The sequence below is a fragment of the Micropterus dolomieu genome, linkage group LG01, assembly GCF_021292245.1.
Source record: "Micropterus dolomieu isolate WLL.071019.BEF.003 ecotype Adirondacks linkage group LG01, ASM2129224v1, whole genome shotgun sequence".
In the NCBI taxonomy this organism is placed as follows: Eukaryota; Metazoa; Chordata; class Actinopteri; order Centrarchiformes; family Centrarchidae; genus Micropterus; species Micropterus dolomieu.
The window spans coordinates 52,991,804-53,016,110 of NC_060150.1; the positions used below are offsets into that span (position 1 = coordinate 52,991,804).

Genomic DNA, 24,307 nt, shown 5'->3' on the forward strand with positions numbered 1-24,307 from the left:
CCTGATGCCTCAGGAATCTGATCTGGTGTCAGTGAAGGTAGCAACACATTCTTACATTTTTCCGGCGGAGTGATGGTGATGGTCTGTGCTGTGAACTCCTCGTCGAAGTAGCGCGTGTCCGTCTCTGAGCTGACCTGGGGCTGGAAAGGTGGGACCAGCTGGAATAGACAGGAAGTGACAGATGTGACAGATGTGACAGATGTATGGTTGCTGAGTTGGCTGTGTGAAAGTTAAAAAATACTGGTGTGGCATGGTCATCATTTGGAGTAAGGCTGTGCGATATGACAGACATGTGTCGAGTAGCCAACTTAAAACTAACTTCACAGCGGTAAGTTCTTCCACGCGTGCCGGTGTTGCAATGAAGAAATTTGCATTCAGAATAAACAAACATGGGGGAGAGGAAAGTTTACTCATAACTGCATAATTCTCAACAGGAGGACTCAGACCATGCAAGCAAAAATGAGGAGCTTATACCAAAGACAGAAGTCTGTTGTATGGACGACCCACACAACACTATCCAGCCGTGATATGTGTGTCAGGAAATGTTAAATGACTCGCCCACGGATGTTCAGCTTACTTTCTGGTTCACCAACACATGGTGTTGTTGTGATGTTAGCTATAGCAGCAGGAGAGCTGTGAGTATCGCTGTCTGGAGCTGCTGTGTTGCTCTGGGAACATCTTGTCTTCCCATGTTAGCTTTGCAGCAGCAAGTAGCCACAGTTTGCCAACTCACAACCTTACTGTCACTGACATTCCTTGATGTTTTGCTGTTCACTCTATAGCATGGTACTTGTTATCGTGTTACCCGATGTTTATGATACAGAGAAATTTACAACAAATGTTCTATATGTTGACATACATCATTATCAAAATATGAAATTACCTATATTGGGATATGAGATTTTAGTCATAATAATCCACTAATTTGGAGGTTTCCAGTTATAAGTATGATGTAGATGTTTACGTGAACTGAACAATAAAACAATAACAATAATTATCGCAATATAATTTGCGACAAATGTTCAATAAATATTCAATAAATGTTTGATTGTATTCACTTGAATCACACACGAATTAGGACTTAATTTTTGATTAAAATGTTTTTTTGACTGAAAAAAGCTTTTACTTAATTTTACTCATGCATATTTGTAAACAAAGATTTTATCATAATTGTTTTGAATGTTCTACCTCAGATTTGTGAAGTGATCCACTGTTTGGCCTCAAGTGTTGAATATAAAGAAGAGTTTAAACCACAATTAACCAACAGGTTTCTTCAACTTTGCCTTTAAACTCGAAAGAAATAACGGTTTGATACTTCGCCACATCGTCCAGCCCTAGCCAAACCACATTGATCAGGTTTAGTTCAGTTCACGTCAGTCATTTTATTATCCCAAATGGGAGACTTGACTTGCAGTCAGGGGCACAAGACAAGTTACCTGCACACACAATATATAGAACACAATAAAAACATACAACAATCTCCAAAATGCTAAGTTACATGTTTAGATTAAGCAGGGTTATTGAACATGGAACAAAGGAGTTTTTGCTACTATTGCGTTTAAACCAGGGTAGTCTAAACTTTGGACACGCAAAGAGGAACAAGGACCTTGACTGACATATTTCTGAAAGGTAAACAAAAAGAAGTAAGAGGTTGTTAAGAGGCCCCGGTGCTGTTTGGACTGCTTTATGTTGTTGAAATGAGCTAGAGATGAGGTCATTTTTTTTCTTTTCCGTTCTATTTTGGAGTATACTCAGCCAGACTTTCTTTTGAAAAATTAGGTAACCCTGCTACCAGAATATCTCAGGTACGCTGTTTCAATAAATAACCATTGAAGATCGGATGACGTCTAACAGCTAAATCCCGCTCTCACCTTCTTGTCGTAGACGTCCTGCCAGTCGATTGTGCCAAAGAAACTGTGTCGCATGATCTCCTTAGCGTCATCTGGTCCGCCGCCCAGCCTGTCAGAAAAGAGAAGAGAAGAAGAAGACGACGTTGAAGTCAGACATCAAACGTTGCTCTTATCCTATCTTATCTAGTCTTCTGGAACCAGAATATCCACCTGCTACTGATCTCAAAATAACTCGCCTGGGTGAACGAGTTCGCTCTCTGAAGCTGCAGTAGCCTCTTTTCACCAGTTTCTTCATTAGAGACAGAAAACGCCTCAGGGATAAGCAAAGTGGGAAATTAACAGCAGCCACCGGTCACTTTTGTCCAACAGCACATTTGCTGAATATCAATTATCATTAAGAGGTTTTACTCTCTTCTTAACATCGATCTGTTTAAACCGGTGAATTTGAGGATGTGCAGGACAAGTATTCTTTATCTCCTGTCCTGTGAATAAGAAACAGGATCCTGCAAGGTCAATAAGCCACAAAGGATGGTTGATTTCCTGTAACTTTACAGCTAAACCTTAAATCGAGCTCTTGTCATCTCGTGCCTACACCACTGCAACTCGCTCCTTTCTGGTCTGCATGTGCCAACAAACCTCTGCAGCTCATCCAGAATGTCTTTAAACTACCGAAGTTACCTGCGTACTGCACTGGCTACCGACGGCTGTTCCAATCCGATTCAATGCACTGGTACTTGCCTACCGTGCTGCGAATGGCTCAGGCCCAACCTACATCCAGGATACTCCAGCCCATCCACTTTGCTCTGCTGCTGCCTGCTTGCTTACGACTCCCTCACTACGACTGTTTGCAATTTCCTGGCTCCGCAATGTTGGAATGAGTTCCCCACTGACACAAGGACAGCAGAAACTCTACACATCTCCTGCTGCAGACTGAAAACTTGTCTGTTCAGATGGCACCCCACACAAAAACCCTTTGTCTCTCTCTTTTTGTCTCAATAGCACTTGAACCAGTTGATATATTTAATCAAGTTTATGTACTTGCACAATTCATATTTGTGGGTTGTACCCACATGTTTGAATGAACTTATACAAGATATCAGATACAAGGTTGTTTGTTAATCATTATACAGCACAAGGCTGCTTAACGTATAACTGCCTAACTTATTATTGCATTATATAAATGCATCAGCTAAATAAATGTAATGTAAACTTATTCATTATATCATTGATCATATCTGTTAATATATTTAATCTGGTAAAGATAGATGGACTTTACAGTATGTCCCACACGGGGAATCAGCATCAGCTCAGCATTATGTTGTACTAGTGGTCAAAAACTTTGCCTGCACAATTTAAGCCTTCTGCCAATGTCATAAATCCACTGAATGAACCTCAGTTCTGGCCAAGTTTGTGGGTGGGAAGCCGGTGAGGGATCGTGTCCTTGACTCTCGCACATCAACCTCCCATGCGTTACATCCTCTCAATGGAGCTCATCTGTGGCAGGTGAAAAGAAGCGGCTGCTAACCGTCTCCACAGGACAGGAGAATTTTAAACTGCAGAAGTGAAAGTACTACATTTCTGCATCCATTTAAAACAGCAGCTGTTCTCTGCACAGTCCCACACCTGCCCATCATTAATTGTGTTTGTGTATGAGTGTGTGTGTACCGTTTGTTGGGGTCCTTGATGAGCAGCCCTGACAGCAGCGACTTGGCGTCGGCCGACAGGGTTCGTGGGAACTTGATCTCCTCCATGAGGATGAGCTCGAACAGCTTCTCATGGTCCTGGTTGTAGAACGGCAGGCGGCCGCACATCATCTCATACGTCACCACACCCAAACCCCACCAGTCCACCGCCCGCCCGTAGTCGTTGTCCTCCAGCACCTGATAACATATCATTTCCTTTAAATTTCCTCTTAGGAAGCTTAAAAACAGGGGCAAATATTGTTAACCTGATATTACCCAATATTTTCTGCGAGGTCTAGCTGTTCATTGAAACTAGATTACACTTTCATTGAATGACAGCGTATATTAAAACCCAAAAAGTCCATTGTAGCCATTGTTAAATAAAATTAAAATTTCAAGACCAACCTGTGGATCTTTGCTTTCTGATGTAACCATTTCAGACCCTGACATATCTGATATCCTCTTTCATATCCTTTTAATGGAAAAATAACTTTCAAAATCTCCACCTAGAGCCATGTTAGAAGAAGTGAAATTAGGTAGTGACATTCTGCTTTGTTGTATAGAAAGCATTTGGCAGCCATTAGAGGAACTACATCTTTAAGCTACTTCCACATTGGCTCTGACCGATGGTTGAAGTTTGGTGACAATCAGACAAAAAGCCTTTTTCCTGGTCTTCAACCAAGCACCACTTTCTTATTTTTCCGGTTGTTAACTTTTATCGGCACTGCATGGTTCCATCCAATCTGTTCTAATTCTCAGTTTAGTGTGACCTCTGACCTCAGGAGCGAGGTACTCTGGTGTTCCACAGAAGGTCTTCATGGTGGCAGTGTCGGTGATGCCTTCTTTGCAGAGGCCAAAGTCTGTGATCTTGATGTGGCCGTCTTTGTCCAACATGAGGTTCTCCAGCTGATGAGAAAGACAAGGGAAATAAAAAACATGACCCATTGTTATTCCAACCTTAATGCACAATCTGGACGTTTCTGTATGTTTCTACATGTTAAACTAATAATTGTAAACTCAGCGCAGGTGTCTGATGTTGGGTTTTTCTTAAGACTTCACTCAGAGCAGGTGTAGTTTACCTTCAGATCCCGATAGACAATCTTGGCAGAATGTAGGTAGTCTAGAGCAGAGACGATCTCAGCGCCATAGAAACGGGTGCGGTCCTCCGAAAAGACTCTTTCTCTTGACAAATGGAAAAACAGCTACCAACAAAACAAACAGAAAAAAACCAAAGTTCATACACCTCAGACATTTTTGTTGTATTAAGATGATTCATCCAGGAGGGGCTGAGCTGAAGCAGATGAGATCATTTTACACGCAGTTACACTCAAAACAACAGTGGAATGACAGTTTCAACTTGACCAAGGCTTAAAGCAAATCATACTCGTAAAGGAAAGCTTGGGTCTGTGTATGTGTGGGAATATTTCATACATACAGTACATAACCACTTCTCTCAATTTCAGTATGGGAAAGAGTAGCAAACTTTATCTCTAAATAGACAAATTATATCTGAAATCTTTTTTAAAAATGTCCAAAATGTATTCAATATGTCGCGATTATAATGAATACTACTCTGGCTAGATGATCGGCCGACAGTGTCCGGCCAGAGTTAAAAATGCAAAATGAAAGAATACTGAAAACAAAGAACTGTGTACTCTTTTGTCAGGTGGAAGTATCTCCAATTACTCAGAACTATAAGACTTTTATGATGAAGAAATGCCAGATGCAAAAACACACAAACGGACAACTGTTTTTAACAATTTTGGATGTTTTTTGAAGAACTTTTTGTGTCTAGTACTACAACTAAAGCATGTGTTACTGGCATAAACAGTAAACATAAACAATATTTCAACAAAACGACGACTACAGTATATGTTGTTTGTTGTGAACATGCGGAGATTTTGGCCTGGGCTGACGTTAAGAGTCCCTGAATTATTGTCCCAGTCCGGGCCGGCTGGCCAGTTTCTTCACACCAAACAGATCAAGAACAAGAAAAGAACAAGGTTATGTATCAGGCATGCATTTTAAATACAATTTCCTTTCAACCTAACCCTTAGAGAGACACAGAAGGACTCTGAAGTCACACTTCGGAAGACATATTGCAAGTCCCTCTGCCTTGAAATTAATAAACTGACACCAAAACGCCACGACAGAGCGGACACCCCAGGCCTACAACTCTCCAAATGTGACTTAATGAGAGGAGTGACGGCTTTCTGTTAAAGCTCTATGATTCACACTGTGTTGTTAATCAACATTCTTCAATAATTCTTGAAATAACTTCCACGTTGAAATAAGACAGAACATCCGCCAGCATCAAAAACATTTCTTCTTCACTGCTCTCTCACCTCTCCTCCGTTGACGTACTCCATTACAAAGCACAGCCGATCTTTCGTCTGGAACGAGTACTTCAGAGACTGCAACACAATATATACATATTTTTTTAAACCAAGCAGAGCTCAGCCGTTTTGTTTCAAACACATTATTTTTTTAAGAACAGACGCTTTGTGGTCTGAATTCAGTGCATCCTTCCTTGTTTGCACGACACTTGTCATAATGGGCTTTGAAGTTGGCGGCCACCGCTTCTCTTTTTAAAAAGTGAAAAGTAGCACAGGTGTGTCTTCGTGTAATGTTTCGTGCAATCTACATCCTGATACTCACAGTTAGGAATGGATGCCGAGTGTTTTTTAATACCCTACTTTCTGTGAGTGTGTGAGCAACTTCATCCTGTGATAAAAAAAGAAAAAAGAAGGAGAGGCAGAGTGATTAATCAGGAGACAAAAGGAGCTCGCCTGCAGAAGGTTTCTTGTTTTAGTCAAAAGGCTGAGGGTGTAATCGGCAGGGAGGTGTGTGAACATTGGGCTAATGCTAGTATAAAACCAATCTGTAAATTATTTTTATGAATGAATATGATCATCCTTCACAAATTGTTACATGCCAAATATCTGACACTGAAGGTATTACAAAAATTATGCTATTTTAAGGTATAGATTCAGGGTAAATCTTTGTAAAAAAAAATGATTATATGACATATAAATCTAGTGATGAAAACAGCTTAGTGATGGTGAAATCTTTACAAAGCTGAGCTGAAAAGTGTAAAACAGCAAAAACCAGTAGAAGCTGACAGAAACATTAAAAAGGACCTTGGCTATGATGACTTCCTTCTTTAGGATCTTCATGGCGTAGTAGGTACCACTCGCCTTCTCCCTCACCAGAATGACTTTCCCAAAAGTGCCCTTGCCCAGAAGCTTCAGATAGTCAAAGTCATTCATTGTCTGGACAAAGAAACAGAGGCATGAAGAAACTGGTTCTCCACCATCCATTGCACTCACATCCTCGTCTCAAAGTGAGACAGCTTCACAAACAGGAACGATATGTTGACTGCACTCAGACTAACTGTCACCTTTCGTTTGTAGTGGCTGATGGAGGTGTCCATCTCCTCCTCGTTGACGTTCTCGATCTGGGAGGTGGGGCTGCACAGGATGCCCTCCTCCTCCTGTTTGGCCAGAGACTCAGCTACCATCTGGATGGCCTCTGCCCACTCGTCCCTGCAGGACACAACAACAGGTTAAAATACCAGCAGACAGCACTTGGTTAATTGTGGCTTCACCATTAGACTCACCATAAATCTTTGGAGAAGCGAAAATAACTTTTTTTTCCCTAACTAACAGACTGCTAGTTGAAACTATAGACTCTCACATATGGATGTGTGTCAACATGTTCAAAAACACAATCTTCAACACAATATTTAAACAGAAAACACTACACCTGATCCCATGCAATACTGTACATCCATCTAGTGTGGAGGTGGTGCTATCAACAGGTGAGATCGGACGCCCATCTAGGAATCAATAAATTCCTGTAGGCGTCTGAAATGGGACTGCCGTAAACCCTTTCTGTCAAGGATAAATCCAGCTTTAGTGGGACTACCCTGTCATCAAAAGCGTTCAGGTTTGATGCGCTATCAGAAGAAGGTCTCTGTTTGTTTTAACCTGCCTGGTGCATTTAACAGGCAGAATTTACTACGTTAACATTTAAAGTGCAGCTAGTTAGGCTGTCAATCACAGAAAACACATAATAAACAAATTCTGATATTTCTTAATCTAGCGGAGTGCCTAGTCCACTGTGGTAAAGTCCGCCCCGTCTGCTACCAAATGGACAGTGAATGAAAGCAAAACAGAAATCTACCTACATTTCCAACATAGCTTCTATAATACTGACTTTTAATTTGTTTGTTATCTTGTTTGTTTGTTAACTTTTTTTTTTTGAATAAAATAAACTGGTGGCCAATGAGACCCAAGAGCCAATGAATGGTCCAATCCACCCAAAAGACATCCATCCTCCTAACAACCTACAGACCTACTCTGACAAAATGACTGCTGCTCACTCTTGTTAGCAGAGTCTTGTTCACAACAAGCCATTAAGCATCAGGTAAAAAGTCATTATATTGTGTTTTGGAACGAAACCCTTCAAAACCTGGCGATCAGCCTCAGCCCCACACCCCTGCTTCCTGTCTTTCTTCTCACTGAGTTGACAGTCTCCTGTTGTGTGAGGAGAATTTAACACAAAAACCTTCCAGTCTTGTTCAGGGCGAAGAACTGCAGATTATTTGTCCCTAATCCCAACGCCGGACCTTTAACATCTGGTATCTTTTGATAGGGAGTCCTCTCCCATATCGTATTTTATTACAATGGTTTTTTTTGTTTGTTTGTTTGTTTGTTTTAGGTACACAAGCAGCCAGTGTCAGTGTCTTAAAACCCAAATTTGCAGACACAATATAATTTTTTTCCCATTGGAAATTTGACTATTGAAATTGAGTTACTATTTTTGGTTTTAATATTTTATTCTCTATTTTCTATTTTATTTTATTCTCTTCTCTTTTGAATATTTATTTAGAATAAATACATCACAAAAATGAAAATAATACAACTTAAAAATAGTGACAGTGGGGTGATTATTTTCCTGTAGATATGTTTAGATATTGTTTATGAGCTGGTGAGCCTTATTTCTCACTGTTCTGTCAAATAAATACAGAAAAAGCCTCACATGGGAGGAAAAAAGGAGGAGGGCTGAAGGCTCACCTCTCATCAGGAGTGTCTACGTGAAAAGTCCTCTCGATGACGGTGGTCCACTGCAGACAGCGGATGATGAAGGTGTTCGGCTTGGGCCGCTCTGTCTTCATCAGCTGACATTCTGGAAGTCACACAGAGACGGATGTGTGGTGTTACACTGATGTTTGTTTCTAGTGTGTGAAATATGTGATGACGGCCTTGTTGCCCGTGTCTTACTTGCTACAGAGAAGTTGTTGAGCGGGTAGGCCAGGTCAGAGTCCTGTGGTTTGTCCTTGTAGCCGATGAAAGAGCCGTCTGTCTTCAGCAGAAAGTAGCGTGGTCGCCAGTTCTTGATATACTCACCTGCAGGGAGGGAAAAAAAGTGGCACCAACAGGTTACATCCTACTCCTATAACATGTTGGACAGAGCTGGAAGCAGCAGAGTCTGGACTTTAGGCATTGGAATCACTTTAATTTTATAATCAATGTAGAGGAAAGTGTCTAAGTAAGGCTGGTATTAGCTTGATATTGAGACTGTCATTTGATTTTATTACATTTTTTCAGTCTGACATGTTTATGTTAGCCATTTCCTGTTTGGTAGGGTGGAGTTTTGCCCTAACTGATCAGCACTGACTGATATGTTTGACGTAATTTTCAGTCCACGGATGCTGTGGTAGAGGTTGCTAGGAGCAGTAAACTTAAAGAGTAATAACACCAGGCTGAAAAGCAGCATTTTGCCACCCTCTCTGGTTGAAACCATAGATTCTATTGCTTCATTGTCACCAAAGTAAATATTTAACCTATTTGTTTGAGACATGGCTCTGATCTGGCAACACATCTTTAATTATAATTGAGTTCTTAATTACGATAAAGATTGTTATCTGCTGATATCATGCCCGCACAACCCAATATTCTTCCAACACTTCCAAACGAAGTGGCAACCACACCCACCGCTCACTTAGGAGACCATTCCCTAATGGGAAACATTTCATACTATTGGTGCAGCTTGTAATGCGTTCCTTTTTGTTTTAGAACATCCAAACCCAGCATTACTGACAGCTTGATGGCTGTGGTTGGGTGAGGTCATAAATGTGCTCTGTTGCACCTGCAACCACAAGCAGCAGTGATGTTGTGAGGTCCTGGAGAACACCTGTACCTCACCACAGTCAGGTGAAAAGTTAAACCACTGGAGGTCAAATGTGTTTTTCACACAGATTAAAGAAATATGCCGATACAACACATAAAGTTTTCTTTCAGCCTCTCTTATGTTATGCTCTGTTTAGGCCATGATTGGCAATTATTTCAAGTTCACCATTAATAAAAAATTTTAAATCAATAAATATCATATCAGATCCAATGAATCTATTGCATGTGGATTATTTTGGCAGATTTTTGCAAGTTTCAAATCTTTTATTCTGGTGAGTTAAAGTGTCCCCCTGCTGTTAGCAATAATATTATTGTAACAGAACCAGTAAGAAGAAGAGATTTAGTTCAAGTAAGTCCAGACATGTAAAAAAAATAAAATAAAATTCATCATGACATCATCTAAACTGCAAATCAACAAAACAGTCCTTGCTGGGGAATTTTTGAAAGAGCTTTAGAATTTTAACTGAATACCACAATGCATTTTTAAAAGTGTGCAGGGTCAAACACAACCTAAATGACATGAAACAGGCTTTAAAAGTTCTAGTTTCACAGGTGTTTAGTAGAAAGCCATGTAAACTTCAGAGCTCACAGTTGTCTGAGTCTGGGCCAGGACTGAAAAAACATTATCAAAACACATCTGCTGTAGTGGACGACCCTTCACTTTGAACTGGTTAAATTTGGTTTTCTGTTGCATATTGTAAAATAAAATCAGTCAAGAACTGCAGAGCATTACACATTTTATACTAAATATGTATTATCACCAGCCTTTCAGTTTCTCTAATTTTAGCTTTACCCCAGACGTCAGCCAACAAATTCATTTAAACAGCGGTACCACATCTAGCTGAAGAAGAAATCTTTTGATGAAAAATACTGTATGAACACAGTGTTTATTCTTATTCAGCTGCCATGAAGTGCTGGTTTCCTGCTGTTCTGACTCATCAGTGTGTGACACAATTACAACAAATGTTGGAATACATGAATATGCCGTGGTGAGATGTTGACATCTTACAGAGTCACTTTAGCACCAGAGCTAACGAAGAACAAGGCGCTGGAACCAAAGTGTGTCTGTATTAGTGATCGACGAGTGAACTGAACTGCCTCAGCATCTATCCAGCCAATCAAACTCTGACGCAACTGTTCTCACACATCTGATGACTCGCTCAGCTTCAGAAAAACAACGACAGAAATGGGATGAAATCAGTGCCACTTAAAAACTGGTGAGCTGCAGAGAAGGAGAAAGTCAGCAGCATTATGAAAACTAAATAGTTTGAGCTGCAAGTTAACTTACAAATAAGGGCTGCCAGGACCAGCGTCTACATCTATCAAAGGTTATTTGATTAACAATTATGTCCATACAATGTCAAAAGAATTGTTTAAAAATTCCCAGAGCCCAAGAAGACTTTTTTTTTTAACTCAAAGATATTTACTTCACACGATTTAAAAGAGACAAGCATTTGAAAAGCTAAAACCTTTTGTCTGATAAATTACTTGCACCATTAATCAATTATCCAAATGATTATTAATTATATCTGACAGTTGACTAGATGCAGAGGTGGCCTAAAGGTTACAAAAGTGTACTTGAACCCTGAAAGTTGGTGGTACAATCCCCAGACAGGCAGGATAAATATAGGTGGGGAAACTGAAGGAGCAATGAAAACAAACTGTTTATTTTCTGTAGACCAACTTATAGAATAATTGACTAATTTGTTTGTCACTACCAAAAGAAGAGAGAAGTCTGGCATACATTTTAGAGATACAGCGTTTGAGCGTTTGGTTTCTTAAGATCTCAGGTTAAACTGAGCAACTGAGAACATTGCAGACAGATAAAGCCAACACCTTGTGACAACCTGCAACACTCACGTTGCACCGCCGATACCACCCACCTGCTTACTGATTCGCTTCGTGCCACCGCTGTATCCAATGAAGGACAGTGAAGTGAGCGAGCAAGCAGTGAAAAAAGTGTTTTGCTCTGCCGCAATCGTCCTCCATTCACCGTCCTCTCCACCAAAACTCCAACACCTCTCTTCCCTTTCCGCTCTTGCATTTGCTAGGAAGGATACAGCGAATCAGTGAACAGGTGGGTGGTATCGGCGGTCCTCACAAGGGCAGTGCAACCTGGGTGTTGCAATACAAGCTATAATTAACTACATCAATTTATTTACACACTGAATAAATAATATTTAAAACAATTTATCCAAAATCAACTCACAACAACATAACATAATAATAATAATAAAGGTTAGGCTAGTGGTTTATCTCAGGGTATCACTATCATCATATCACCGCCCCATGAATAAACCTCGAACTAGGCAGCAGGTTGCCAGAATACCTATTCAACTTGCCACATTGGTAGGTTGGTGGTTGGAGACATGCTGAAGTGTCCTCAAGCAAGACACCTGAGAAACATACAAAGTCTCTTGTTCCCCTTTGACCTGTCACTTTAACGGATTTCCCTTTGGTTTGCTGTTAAAATTGATCCCTCGCTGTGTTATGTCCCGCCCAGCGTCCTGTTCCAGCAGGAAATACCTGTACATCACATTAAAGACGTAAAGATGCAACTTCAAGAGGTCTCTCATGACCCTCCTGGTCCTTCCTCCACTGAACCCCGCCTCAGGACAAACTTTCTATTTACATACTGTAGTTTGAAACCTTACATCTTCACAAAGGCTTATTTTGCTGAAACAGACGCATCACTTTGTGAATGCACCCGCAGACAAATACCATTTATAACAACTGAAACAAGTCTCCACCAACATTAACCCAAGAACAATCCTGTTGCTCCACATTCGACGTTTATGTAAAAAATTTGTTTCAACACCCCTGTTTCAAAACAGTCCTGAACTGCATGTGGACTCATAGTTTCAATCTTAAAAAGCCCAACAAGCTGCTTGGGGCAAGTACTCTAAGAGGGCCGTTAGGACTGAATTATAAGAGCACACACATGGAGGTGCATTAAACAATTCAGGGGTCGGAGAGGAAGGAAACAGAGTGTTAGGTCATCCTCTGTATGCTCATAGTGCCACAGAGAAACTTCCCCCTGCCTGCCAGCCAACAGCCCTGAGCTCAGACCAGACAAACAGACCTCCAGCACACACATACACACACATTAAAATCACTGTGGGAAATAACACACCAGCCAAATGCAGCTCAGACTGGGCTGCAGCCCTGCAAAGCCTGCCTTCTCTGCTCGCCGTCTGGCAGGTAAACAACCATTGTTTGGAGGTGCTGTTCTTCAAACTGGCAGGTTGGCTTAGGCCATGTCCACACTGAGCCTTACAGAAACACAAGCAGCGGTGTTTTCAACTGCCAAAAATTACCTTAACAGTGAATCCATCTGAAAACACTGGATCACAAAAAGTAAGGTCTTGTCATTAACTCTAAGTTTCTGTTTCTGTTTTTAGACAACTTCTAAATGATAAAATAGTGATTTAATTGACAAATCGGCGTAGCAATGCACTAACAGGTGAAATTTCAATGGGAAGAACTAAACTGTGTGTTCAGTTATGATAAAATAAATTGTAAGTGACCATATAAGTGACTGAAAGATGCAGAAGAAGATATTTAGCTGGCTTCCTGTTGTTTTTGTATTTGAATGAGAACAGAACTTTTCAAAAACAACAGCTGTGTTTCAGTTTCACGCCACATACTAATTCTATCCAGGTTCTAAGTATGCAGTGTGTTCACATTGATAAATTCACAAAATGACTACTGGCCCATAATGCAATGCACAAATAAAATGATCAGAAGTGGAAAAGATTGTGTACGATCGTGGGAAGAGCTCTGGGACCATCTCAGAAAACAGAAAGTATTCAATCTTTAGAAAAACATTTTTTATTACGTGTAACAGGCACATGACATGTTCATCCGTTCAGAATTTTCACTATTTCACGTTTGTATAAAATGGTTACGTTTTGGTAAAATCAAGCCTGCAAATTCAAGCGGGTTGAAAAGAGTTGAATCCTGAACCCAACAGGGGCTTTTATGTGTTTATTTTAGCAGGGGTCACCAGCCAGTACATTGCAGGGCCACACATAGACAAACAATCACTAAGGACAATTTTGGAGACACCAATCAACCTAGCCTGCATGACTTTGGACGGGGAGGAAGCCAGAGCACCCGGAGAGAACACGCAAACTCCACACAGTTTAGGCTGGGGCAACCTCTTGCTTTGAAGCGACAACCTTCTTGCTTTGAAGCGACAGTGCTACCCACTGCACCACCGCGCTGCCCTATATATATATGTAATCTAACGTTGCAAATTGATGACTGTGGTTTGGCATTTGCAGATTGCAGTGAAATAAACACGTACTTGCCAGTCCAGGCTAAACTGACTGTTTTCATTGTCAATTTTAGGTTTCAAGGTTGACAGAGAAATATTTTGAGCAAAGTACTTCCCTTCTTGTGACTATCAGTAGCCAGATGTTTTTAAAAAAGCTATGAAGTGTGGTCAGAACTCACATGAGTTGATTTGTGAAAGATATGATTGGTGGTGTGGCTACCTCTGTAAACATCGTACCTGTTGCATAGGCACAACACTCAACGGAGGTGAGAAGGAAGCAAGATGGCTCACAAGTTAGCTACTTCTATATACGATATACAGTATGTAGTTTACCGTGGGCCACCAATTGAACAGTCGGAATATAAATGCAAGGAAAAAGAAATTGAAGCTGCTGTGGATTCTTGCCAACGGTGTCTGGATAACTATTCAGATCTAGTTTGTACGTCTGTAAAACTTTTATGTGAATAAGTGAATTTGAGATTAGTGTGTATAACTTACACTGAATCAATACGTTGCATGGAATTGGGAGATCATGAATATAAAAAAAAAGTTGTTTTCACATGAATGAATTTATGTGAACTGCCTTTTCAGTATAGTCCTCCAACGTAATGGTCTCAGGTTCAATTCCCTCAACAGCTGTTGTGCTAATCTGGTTTCAGATGTCCTGGAGCAAAACACACATCTCCACCTGAACATGAAACGGAGAATGACAGAGAACAGCAGCCATCTGTGGCCGAAAATGTTTCCATCCTGCGTAAAGACAAAACTAAAGCCATGCCAGAAATAAATTCATCCAAACAAACACAAACAGCCGCAAAGACCAGAACACATCCGACATGTTTCAATCCAACCGTGAGGTTTGCTATAAATCAGCTTCCTAAAATAGAGAAGGAGAAGTGATTACCAAGAGCTGGTTAGCACCATTGTTTCTGTTCTGTCAGATAACATCCATTAAGTAAGAGATTGTTAGTTGCAATCCTAGTTGTCTCGAAGTTTTTTTTCTGTCTTTCCTTCCCAGTGTGCCTGGCTGCTAGACAGGTTGCTGTCAATAAACGTTCATAATTCTTTAATACTGTATTGTATTTTACATTTACATACATCCTCATTCAACTGCTGGAAATGTGTATTGACAAATAGCGAGTTTTTGCCATGAAGCAATCAAGCATCTTAATTTTAGACCATTTATTTTTATGCACGTGTGTGGACTGATATCCAACTTTCATAGCTGGCTTATAACATCCTACAATACTATTATCTTTCTGATATATTTAATTAATTAATTTCTCAGAGTTGTTAGCAAATCATGCTACATTGAAAGAAAAGTTGTTTCCTGTTTCTAAAACCTGACATACTTTTCTGAATCCCAATGACAATGAGTGATGTTTCATCACAGCTGATGCTCACTGCTCACAACAGTGATTTTATAACTTGGTCTTGACTTGTGCTCAAACTTAACGTAAGCAGTCTTGACTGAAACCTGGTTAATCTGATATCCAACAAAGGTTAAAATCAAGGGCAACTGGACTTGGTTGAAGATACTGGAAGACGTTTCGTCCCTCATCCAAAGGATTTCTTCAGTTCTGACTGACTGGCAGGGAAACTCAGCTATTTAACCTCAGTGGGGTCGTTGGCCCGGGTCATCGATACCGCTGGTTCATTAGTGTTCCTTGTTGCTGTGACGACAGTCGTTACAGTCGTTAAGACTATGATGTACTAAGAAAGAGGAACTCAAAGAAAACTTTGAAAGAGGTGTCAAGGAAGCCATCTACACCAGGGTTGAGAAGCCGTCATTGAACAGGGGAGGGGGTCTACGCCACCACTTATCCCCCACTTACAATGCTGTCCTTTCATCACTTCCCAGGAAACTCAACAAACGTAACCTATTGTCCTCAGGTGAAGATACCAACGATGGTCGTTCAGTCTTGGCCACAGGTAGTCTTAACGACTGTAACGACTGTCGTCACAGCAACAAGGAACACTAACGAACCAGCAGTATCGATGACCCGGGCCAACGACCCCACTGAGGTTAAATAGCTGAGTTTCCCTGCCAGTCAGTCAGAACTGAAGAAGTCCTTTGGATGAGGGACGAAACGTCTTCCAGTATCTTCAACCAAGTCCAGTTGCCCTTGATTTTAACCTTCGTTGGATAACTATGACCTGGATGACTGAGAATCTTCATAGACATCTGGTTAATCTGATCTTTCACAGTCAACAATATGGAAATGATGAAGCCACTTTTAAACATTATCTGAGAATACGAATGAAGAAACCGCCGTGCTGTTCACACCACACTTTCTGCATTATTTATCCAATGATACGGTATGTTTACATTAATATTTACTACATATATTCATAATAAACAAAAAGAGAGGAGCCACCTCAGGAATAAGACTAGCCTTGTTCTATATTTTTTTAATTGTCAACTAAACAATAGGGCTTTACAATGAATCGAAATTTTATCAAAATCGTAATATGGCCTACTGCAAAAACCAAAAAAACTGATTGTCCGACGGCAATGACGTAATTAACAGCGCCTAAATAACGATCGGAGTAGTGTCCGAAAGTGTTGTGTTAATAATGTGAGTGAGCTCACTATATAGTGCTCTACATACAACTCCCTACATAGGGGGCTGCCCGAAATTGGTGTGTCCGAAGTGTGCTTCATTTCAATATATTTTTCAATGAAAATAAAAATAATGCTGAAAAAAATTTGCATCGCAAATCACATCGCAATTGCAATATCAGTCTAAATATAACATTCCATATTTTTTCAATATCGTTCAGCCCAACGGTCAACAAATTAAATGAAAAGAACAAACCCAACAGTGTATTACTGTTTTAATAGTTTTCGGAGGCACAGAGGAATAAGATTTATCAGGCTTTGATAAAGACACAGTACTTGTTAGTAGATACAGTCACAGTGGGCTTTTGTGCTTTCATGTGACTTGTTGAGAAGAAGAAAAATATAGAATATCACCAGCGAACTCTAATTAAGTAAAATATAATAAGTGGGATGCAATCGTAGGCGTTACAGATGAAAACTTGTACACGCCTCACCTCTTTTCTGGACCCAGCCTTCCTTGACGACGTTCTGGTCGCTCATGGTGGCTTCTCCTCGTCACCAGCTCTCCCAGTGTGGTGACGGTGAAAGGGCAGTTGTCGGGGGTAGGGGGGTAGCGGGACAGTTTGTTCGGCTGAAGCTCAGTCAGCCTCCCGTCTGACCGCTTGACCTCCGACCTCCACCCTAACTCCAACCTACCTGCGCCCCCTCTCGCCTGACTTCAGATCTGTCAACTTGTTCTCCACTGGGCTGTATGACCCTATAATGTCTCTCTATCGTTCTCTCTTTCTTTCACTTTCTCTTTCCTGCTCTCGCCCTGCCGACCCACCCTGACTTTCTCTTGCTGTCTTCCTTCTCTCTCTCCCCTCCTAGTCTTCCTCACCTCTTTTAATTGTTTTTTTCCCTCCCCTCTTTCTCTCCCTCCCTCCTTCTCACTCTCTGCTTCTCAGTTCTCTTCAAACTTCTTCTTCTTCTTCTTCTTCCTCTGTGTTCAGGCGCTCCAGCGGTGAGTCAGCCTGGAAGGAAACAGAGGCAGAGAAATGAGAAGGCAGAAAAAAAAAATAAAACAACAGAGCAGGTCAGTGAATAGTTTCCTTCGCACAGCAAACACAACAGGCCACCACTTATTGTTCAGAGCCTTAACACACTTCCTGCCTCCTTCTCCCCTCCTTCCTTGGTTCCCTGTCATCTTCACTAACTCCTTCTTTTCCTTCCTATTCATTCCAGTCTGTACCCACTTCTCCAATATTTTTTTTTTTACCTTCCCTTCTATCTCCTTCCTTCTTGAGCTCCCTCTTTTACCGGGCCCTACTTTCCTTCCCTTCTCTCCTTCCCCATTTTCCTTGCCTCCTCTTGTCAGTCACCCCCTCGCATCTTCTCTTCATCCTCCCCTTCATTTGTTCATTCCCTTCCTCACTAACTCCTTCTCCCTCTTGCATTGACCTAAACCTTTTACCTCCTCTTTCGCTTCCTTCCTTCTTTCTCACCTTCGCTCACTGCCCCCCTTTCCCTCTTTCCCCTTTCTTCATCACAGAACTCTCACCTCCATCCTTCCTTCCTTTTCCCATACCTCCATCACCAGTTATTACTCTGCTTCCCTCTCCACGTTCTCTCATTCCTTTATCTCACCTTCCCCATTTTCCTAGCCTCCTCACATCCCCTTCTCCCTCTCTCCCTTTTCACTTCTCCTTCTCTTGCTGCTTTCCATTTTCATAGGACAGTAAATAAAATATCTTTGGGTTTTATGCGGTTGACCAGAAGGTCACGTCACTTTGGGCTACAAGAATCAACCAATAAATTGAGAAACTAATCTGCAGTGATAATGAAAATAATCGTAAGTTGCAGATTTTGTATATAGTGTCCTATCGTCCAGTCCTCTCATAGCCATATCTTAGCTATTAGTGATTATCACTTCTTCCTTGAGTGTTTTTGACCAAAGCTCCACCACCCACAAATACAACAGGTGTCAAGAGACACAGTGAGAGAGAGATTTGCATAATTTCCAAAGCACAGACAACAGAACAGTAACACTGTACTTGGGGCCTATTTTCCCAAATTTGCAACATACAGGCAGTGATTTGCAACATGAGACCTTTCCTTGTGTTATGTTTCATTAATGAAAATAAATGCCGTATATGCAACCCATGCAAGAGCCTTGTAGGACTTGCAAGCATGACACTCAATTTTTTTTTATTTTTTAAGCAATGTTTTCAAAACCACTTTTGTGAAACAGACCAGAGGAAATTCCAAGAAGAGCTCTCATAATTGTTTCTTTCATTTCCCCTGGACACAAACGAGCTACTTTTAATACTAAGGTGAGACCAAAGGTTTTTTCTCCTACTTCTCAAATTCAAATTATGCTTAGCTCTATATTGTAGTTCTGTGACTCAGCATCTGTCATAAACAAGCTCTCGATGCTTCTGTTTCTTTGAGACCCAGCCCCCTCTCAAAGCCCACTGTCTTCTGATTGGCCATTGTCTAATGTGTTTACCAGGTTGCTGCAGGGACAGGTCTGCATGTTCCTTCGAGGGCGTGGCCAGCATTCTCTGCCTGGAGCAAATGACCATATTTGGAAATCTGGCTCGGAATGACTAGTGAATGCTAGAAATGCTAGAAAATATGAATAAACATAATAGGTCCCCTTTAAATATGTGTAATTTAAGTCTCCTGAATGTGGATCAGAAAATACTTAACTTGTATAAATGTTCAGGTACTTGCACTTGAGTATTTTCATTTTAGGGGGCTTTAAACTTTTAAACATTAATATATTTAAATATTAATTAATTAAGCTTGAACAAACACAAGAACTGAGATACTATCATACAGAATGAGCACTTTTACTTTTGATACTTTAGTACATTCACTATTGAATACTTAAATACCTTTACTTGAGGAGAATTTTGAGGACTTTTATGGTAAATATGGTATTTCTTCTTTTCTTAAGTACAGGAACAATGTATTATTGTCAAAGACAATATTTACTTTCGGTACATGTTGGATGGTCCAGTGGCAGAGCTGTTACCCTTACAACAGAAGGTCCTGGGTTCAAATCCTATTTAAGGCGTGTCGTTTTCTTCTCCTAATGACAAAAAAATTGCCATTAATGAGACTGTGAAAAGTAACAATTATGCCTCCTGCTACTAAACGCTCTCTCTCAAGTATTTTTCCTAGTGAATTTTAGGAGCAGCATATGAGAAACAGGTTGGACCACACTGAAACTAAAATTAGGCTGAAATGAAAATCACAATGTTGTTTCCTGAGCTGTAGAAAAGCCACCATTGAGCAATAAAATTTCCTCTGGGAGTCCCCTTAAAAAATTTGACGCTCTGGGGGAATCCCTACACCTGACCTTCTTTGTCCGCTTCCTCCCTCATCTGTTGTCACACCTCCTCTTGTTCTCTCCTCTCCTTCATCCCTTCTTTCCATTCCTTTACTCCCAAACGTTCCCTTTGCCCTCACTTCACCCCTCCTTCTATCTATCATGTCTTCATCAGTGTCTTCAGGTCTGCCTGTCTATCAGCTGACCACCCAGCACAGACCAGCAGGTGAACAGCAGACAGACTCTGAACACACCTGTTTTACAGCAGCAGTTCTCCTAAAACCATATTAAGATCACACATTAAAGCCAATGACTCCTGAATTGACGCACAGACTCCAGTGATGCACGATATAAAGCATCATATCTCGGTTTCCTGCCAGAGACTGACTTTTACTGTGAAGCAGTAGCAGGAATTTACAAGACAGCTAGCTTATTGCTTGTTCAACATTTGTCCCACATCTAGAAGGGCCTGATAAATATTTGTTTTTAATGGAGGCCTGTGACCTCAGTCTGGGAACCAGTGTCCAAAAATAAACAATAAAATTATAAATAAATCACATATATTCCTAATGCTTGCACAGCCACTGGACAATGCATTTCCATTTCCCACTATTCAACTCATACTGTAGTTTCAGACCATCAATAAGCTGCGGACCAAACGCGCTGAAAGATTTGTAGCTGAAACATACTTGAGACTTTTCTACAGTACCAGATGACCCATTTAAAAAGATATGAGTTGCAGGCTTTGTACCCAAACCAACAAGATAGGACATTAATCATTTTCTGTTTAGGCCTCTCTTACATATACAGTAATTGAACGAATGTATAATCTGTTGCTTTGTTCCAGCTGACAAACCAAAAACTGAAATACTGAGACAGAAGCGCATATGTCAATACTTCACATGTCTTAACTTGAACTGCTTCTTTCTAGTAGTTTTGTCCTTCGGTCTCAGTTTATGGCTGGAACTGTTACCAAATTTTCCAAGAGCCATGGATTCATTAAGACCCGTGCGTTTGGATTCTACATATCGGTTCCTAATGTTTTGCATATTTCAGTGGCGCTCCCGATTGAACTGCAGTGAGCATTTTACAGTCCATCAAAGTGTCTCATATCTGCCAGGAGCTGCTACGCCGACCTAATGTCACCTCATTTGTTACGCAGTACGTCAACAAAGCATGAAGAAGAGAGTCCTTCTGTTTCCATTCCTGGACTCCAAAGTTTGGCTTAGCTTCACTTAAAAAAGAGGATGATACAGCAAAATGCAAGCAGCTTTGGTGCGAGATAGGAAGCAGCTCCAACATGACGAAGCATTTACTTCAACACGGCGTGAATCTGAAGGAACGCACCGCATTGAACGTGCCGCGCACTCCCAGCTACAATGACGCCCCAGACCCAGCTATCCCTAACAGTAGCAACATCTCAGGTACAAAACACAGGTGAGCTGACGTTCACCTTTTATACTGAAGGGAAACCAATGATGGCTACAAATGAGTCCCCAGAGACGCCCCTCTTGGACAGAGACTCCTTTCACTTTAGCTATGAAGGGAAAGATGAGCAAGGAAGAGGATGAAGGTCACCGAGCGCTGACTAGATCTGTGGTAAAGGAACCAGAACCCAGATTCAATATGAACTGGATTCGATAAAATTTCAACAATATACAACCCTAATTAAATACAGTATGTTCTACTGTTATGCATCACATGAGACCAAACTCTTCACATGTGTTAACCAAGAACTGAAATAATACATTTTGTCAGATTTAACATACAGCTTTTTCAGGATCATTATTTTGGGACAACAGATCTGTAAACAATAACATGTTAAGATCACATCGTCAAAATAGGATTCTGTTCAAACTCGATAAACAATCTAATATCATCGCTGAGCAAAATACAGTGACAATTTTTAAAGTTTAGTCTCACCATCACAATGATAATTCATAAATGATTTTCTTGTAATATATCACATATCACATAATTGCCTATGTAAGTCCAACTCCTACTATAAATGCCTTGCCTGCATGATTTTAGAGGTAAATGTTTCCTGTTCAGTCTCTCCAATACCATGGTGATTCACAAATAATTTTCTTGCAATACATCATAAATCACACACATAAAAATTCAATTAATAGCCCTGGCTTTTATTTGCTTAAATCACTGATTTACACCTACATTTGGAACAGACCTTAAATTAATTTACCATGCCAGTAAATTTCAATGAATAATACTTGAAGACTTGAAGACGTGCTCAATGATTTTATTAAATGAACTGAACTATTGAATTGCAGAGAATCTAACCGATCTAACGATGTGTAGCATGTCCATATTGACAAAAGTTTAAACATTTATATTGGTATGCGCAATCTAATGAGCTTATAGCTTAAGTAGGCGATCTGGTGGGCTTCAAGATGTTTTCTACATCCAGAGAACTTCTCTAAAAACCAGACCAGGCTTCTAATTGAGACCTGCGTTTATTTCTCAAAATGTGTAGCCACACCAGGCCAGTGAAAGGGACAGGCGTCTTATTGGGACTAGGCTTTTAATTGACAGTAATTGCCTATATAATGTCAATAAGTCCCACTCTTACTAGTATTTTACAAGTTTTTACAGTAATAAAACTAGATTTTTTTGATAACAAGTCAAACAAATTTTTCTCCCCCATACATTTAACCATCTGCTAATGGCTAGCCTTTCCTGTATAATTTAATACATCATGGATAATAACCACCTTCTCCATATTGACTAAATCATAATTTGACATTTATGCACCAAGCTGTAGTAATATAAAGATGCTGGAAAATGTTTTTGGTGGAAGACCAGCTATGTTTCCTTCAATGCACAGGGACACACACACACACACACAACCACACCGTCAATGGGGAGATCCAAGGCTGGAAAACAAATGTGAGCCCTCCAATGACAACAAAAACAATGGCTGACAGGAGCAGCCGTTGTGTTTCAGAAGCCGGCTCAGAGGTGCTGCGGCCCTCGGTACCACACAAAACACCCCGCCGCCTCTGATTTATCGGGCCATGATTCGGGGTCCTGCACCGCGCACACACAAACAAACAAATACTGAAACAACAGCTTTTGTTTCAAGGGCGTGTGGTGTCATTATCTGTTACATAACAACATCCGCTCGGCGTGCTCCTTTTTATTTTAATGGGCGAGACGCGAATAAATAAATGTCTGGCAGACTCTTCAGTGCCGACTAGTTTACTGTTTGAGACGATAAAATATTTGGCTCCCACGGTGTGAAACGGCTGGGAGACGGGTTGTGTACGCCAGGCTGGCCTTGTGATGGCCCGGCTGGAGGATGCGAACTAGCCAGGGATGCTAGCGGGGTGGAGAGGAGGAGGGAGGAGGGAGGGAGGGTGATGCTACCGCTAATGTTAGCCGGCTAGCTTAGCTGGCTGACTCGCATAGCAAGCTAACAAACTGACAGTCGTTGGAGCCGTTTGACGTGGTGTTATTTTAACATCTGTGGTTTTATTTAACGTTATTCATCTCGGACAAGAGACGCGACGCTGTTTTTAAAGGGATGGGGAGACATGGGAGATGGGGGGAGGAGGGGTAGGAGGAAGAGAGGGGCGGGGAGGTTGGGGTGGGGGGGGGGGGGGCGTTCATCACGGAGATGGGCCGAGGCCAGACGGACGGTACCGTTATCATTACAAGCCCTCCTCCCCTCCCTTCTGCAGCAGCATCCCGGCGCCGCATCCCCTTCCAGACTGGCGAATGACGAAGCAGCAACAGCAGCAGCCCAGCTAACAGCAGCTAACTAGCTAACATGCTAACCTCCGCTCCCACCCCGCTCCGGGCTTCGACACAAACCCGCTCACCGTGCCCCCAAAACGGCGAACCCAACCGCCGCTTCCCTCCTCCCTCCTCCTCTCCCTGCTTCCACACGCACAGCTTCCACTTCTACCCACAACACATTGTGCCATATTATAATAATAATAATTTCACCTGGTAGTCGAAGAATGATAGGGAAGCCCCCCTCCTCTTCCTCCTCCTCCTCCACCTCCTCCCCTCCTCCTCTATGGGCACTGGAGCATCCAACGGAGTAACGTCCGTCAGTGGTGAAAGCAGGAGGAGGACAGCGATGGATCCATAGCCGCTGATGTCCAGGCCGAGGAAGCCGAAAAGAGGAGGGTTTTTTTGTGTGTTTGTCCCAGACAGACAGAGACTGCGGCGGCGGCGACGGCAGACAGACACACGGACAGACAGACAGACCGGCTCGGCTCCTGCTCCCTCCGAAGCTCCGCCAGGAAACCTCGCTCCTCGGCTCCGAGTCGGCACGTCACGTTCAGCCAGATCTGACTGGGAGGACTCCTGCTGCCTTCAGGGGCTGTCGGAAATTTTCACACAGTGTCTCTCTCTCTCTCTCTCTCTCTCTCTCTCTCTCTCTCTCTCTCTCTCTCTC

The 24,307-nt window shown here is 41.5% G+C and overlaps 1 protein-coding gene across 1 annotated transcript in view; it reads right to left on the reverse strand.

The window, feature by feature from the left end:
* akt3b (v-akt murine thymoma viral oncogene homolog 3b) overlaps window positions 1–24,193 on the reverse strand; it is a 29,892-nt gene extending 5,699 nt beyond the window's left edge. Inside the window, exons 1-13 of the mRNA XM_046047239.1 lie at window positions 23,851–24,193; window positions 17,063–17,581; window positions 8,818–8,943; window positions 8,611–8,722; window positions 6,933–7,077; window positions 6,673–6,804; window positions 6,191–6,256; window positions 5,878–5,946; window positions 4,612–4,734; window positions 4,310–4,438; window positions 3,516–3,730; window positions 1,872–1,959; window positions 56–158 (exon numbers count right to left, since the gene is read on the reverse strand). Of these exons, the coding sequence (XP_045903195.1) occupies window positions 56–158; window positions 1,872–1,959; window positions 3,516–3,730; window positions 4,310–4,438; window positions 4,612–4,734; window positions 5,878–5,946; window positions 6,191–6,256; window positions 6,673–6,804; window positions 6,933–7,077; window positions 8,611–8,722; window positions 8,818–8,943; window positions 17,063–17,108 (1,354 nt within the window). The 5' untranslated portion in view covers window positions 17,109–17,581; window positions 23,851–24,193. The remainder of the gene's footprint in view (window positions 1–55; window positions 159–1,871; window positions 1,960–3,515; window positions 3,731–4,309; window positions 4,439–4,611; window positions 4,735–5,877; window positions 5,947–6,190; window positions 6,257–6,672; window positions 6,805–6,932; window positions 7,078–8,610; window positions 8,723–8,817; window positions 8,944–17,062; window positions 17,582–23,850) is intronic.
* Between the last annotated feature and the right edge of the window lie 114 nt (window positions 24,194–24,307).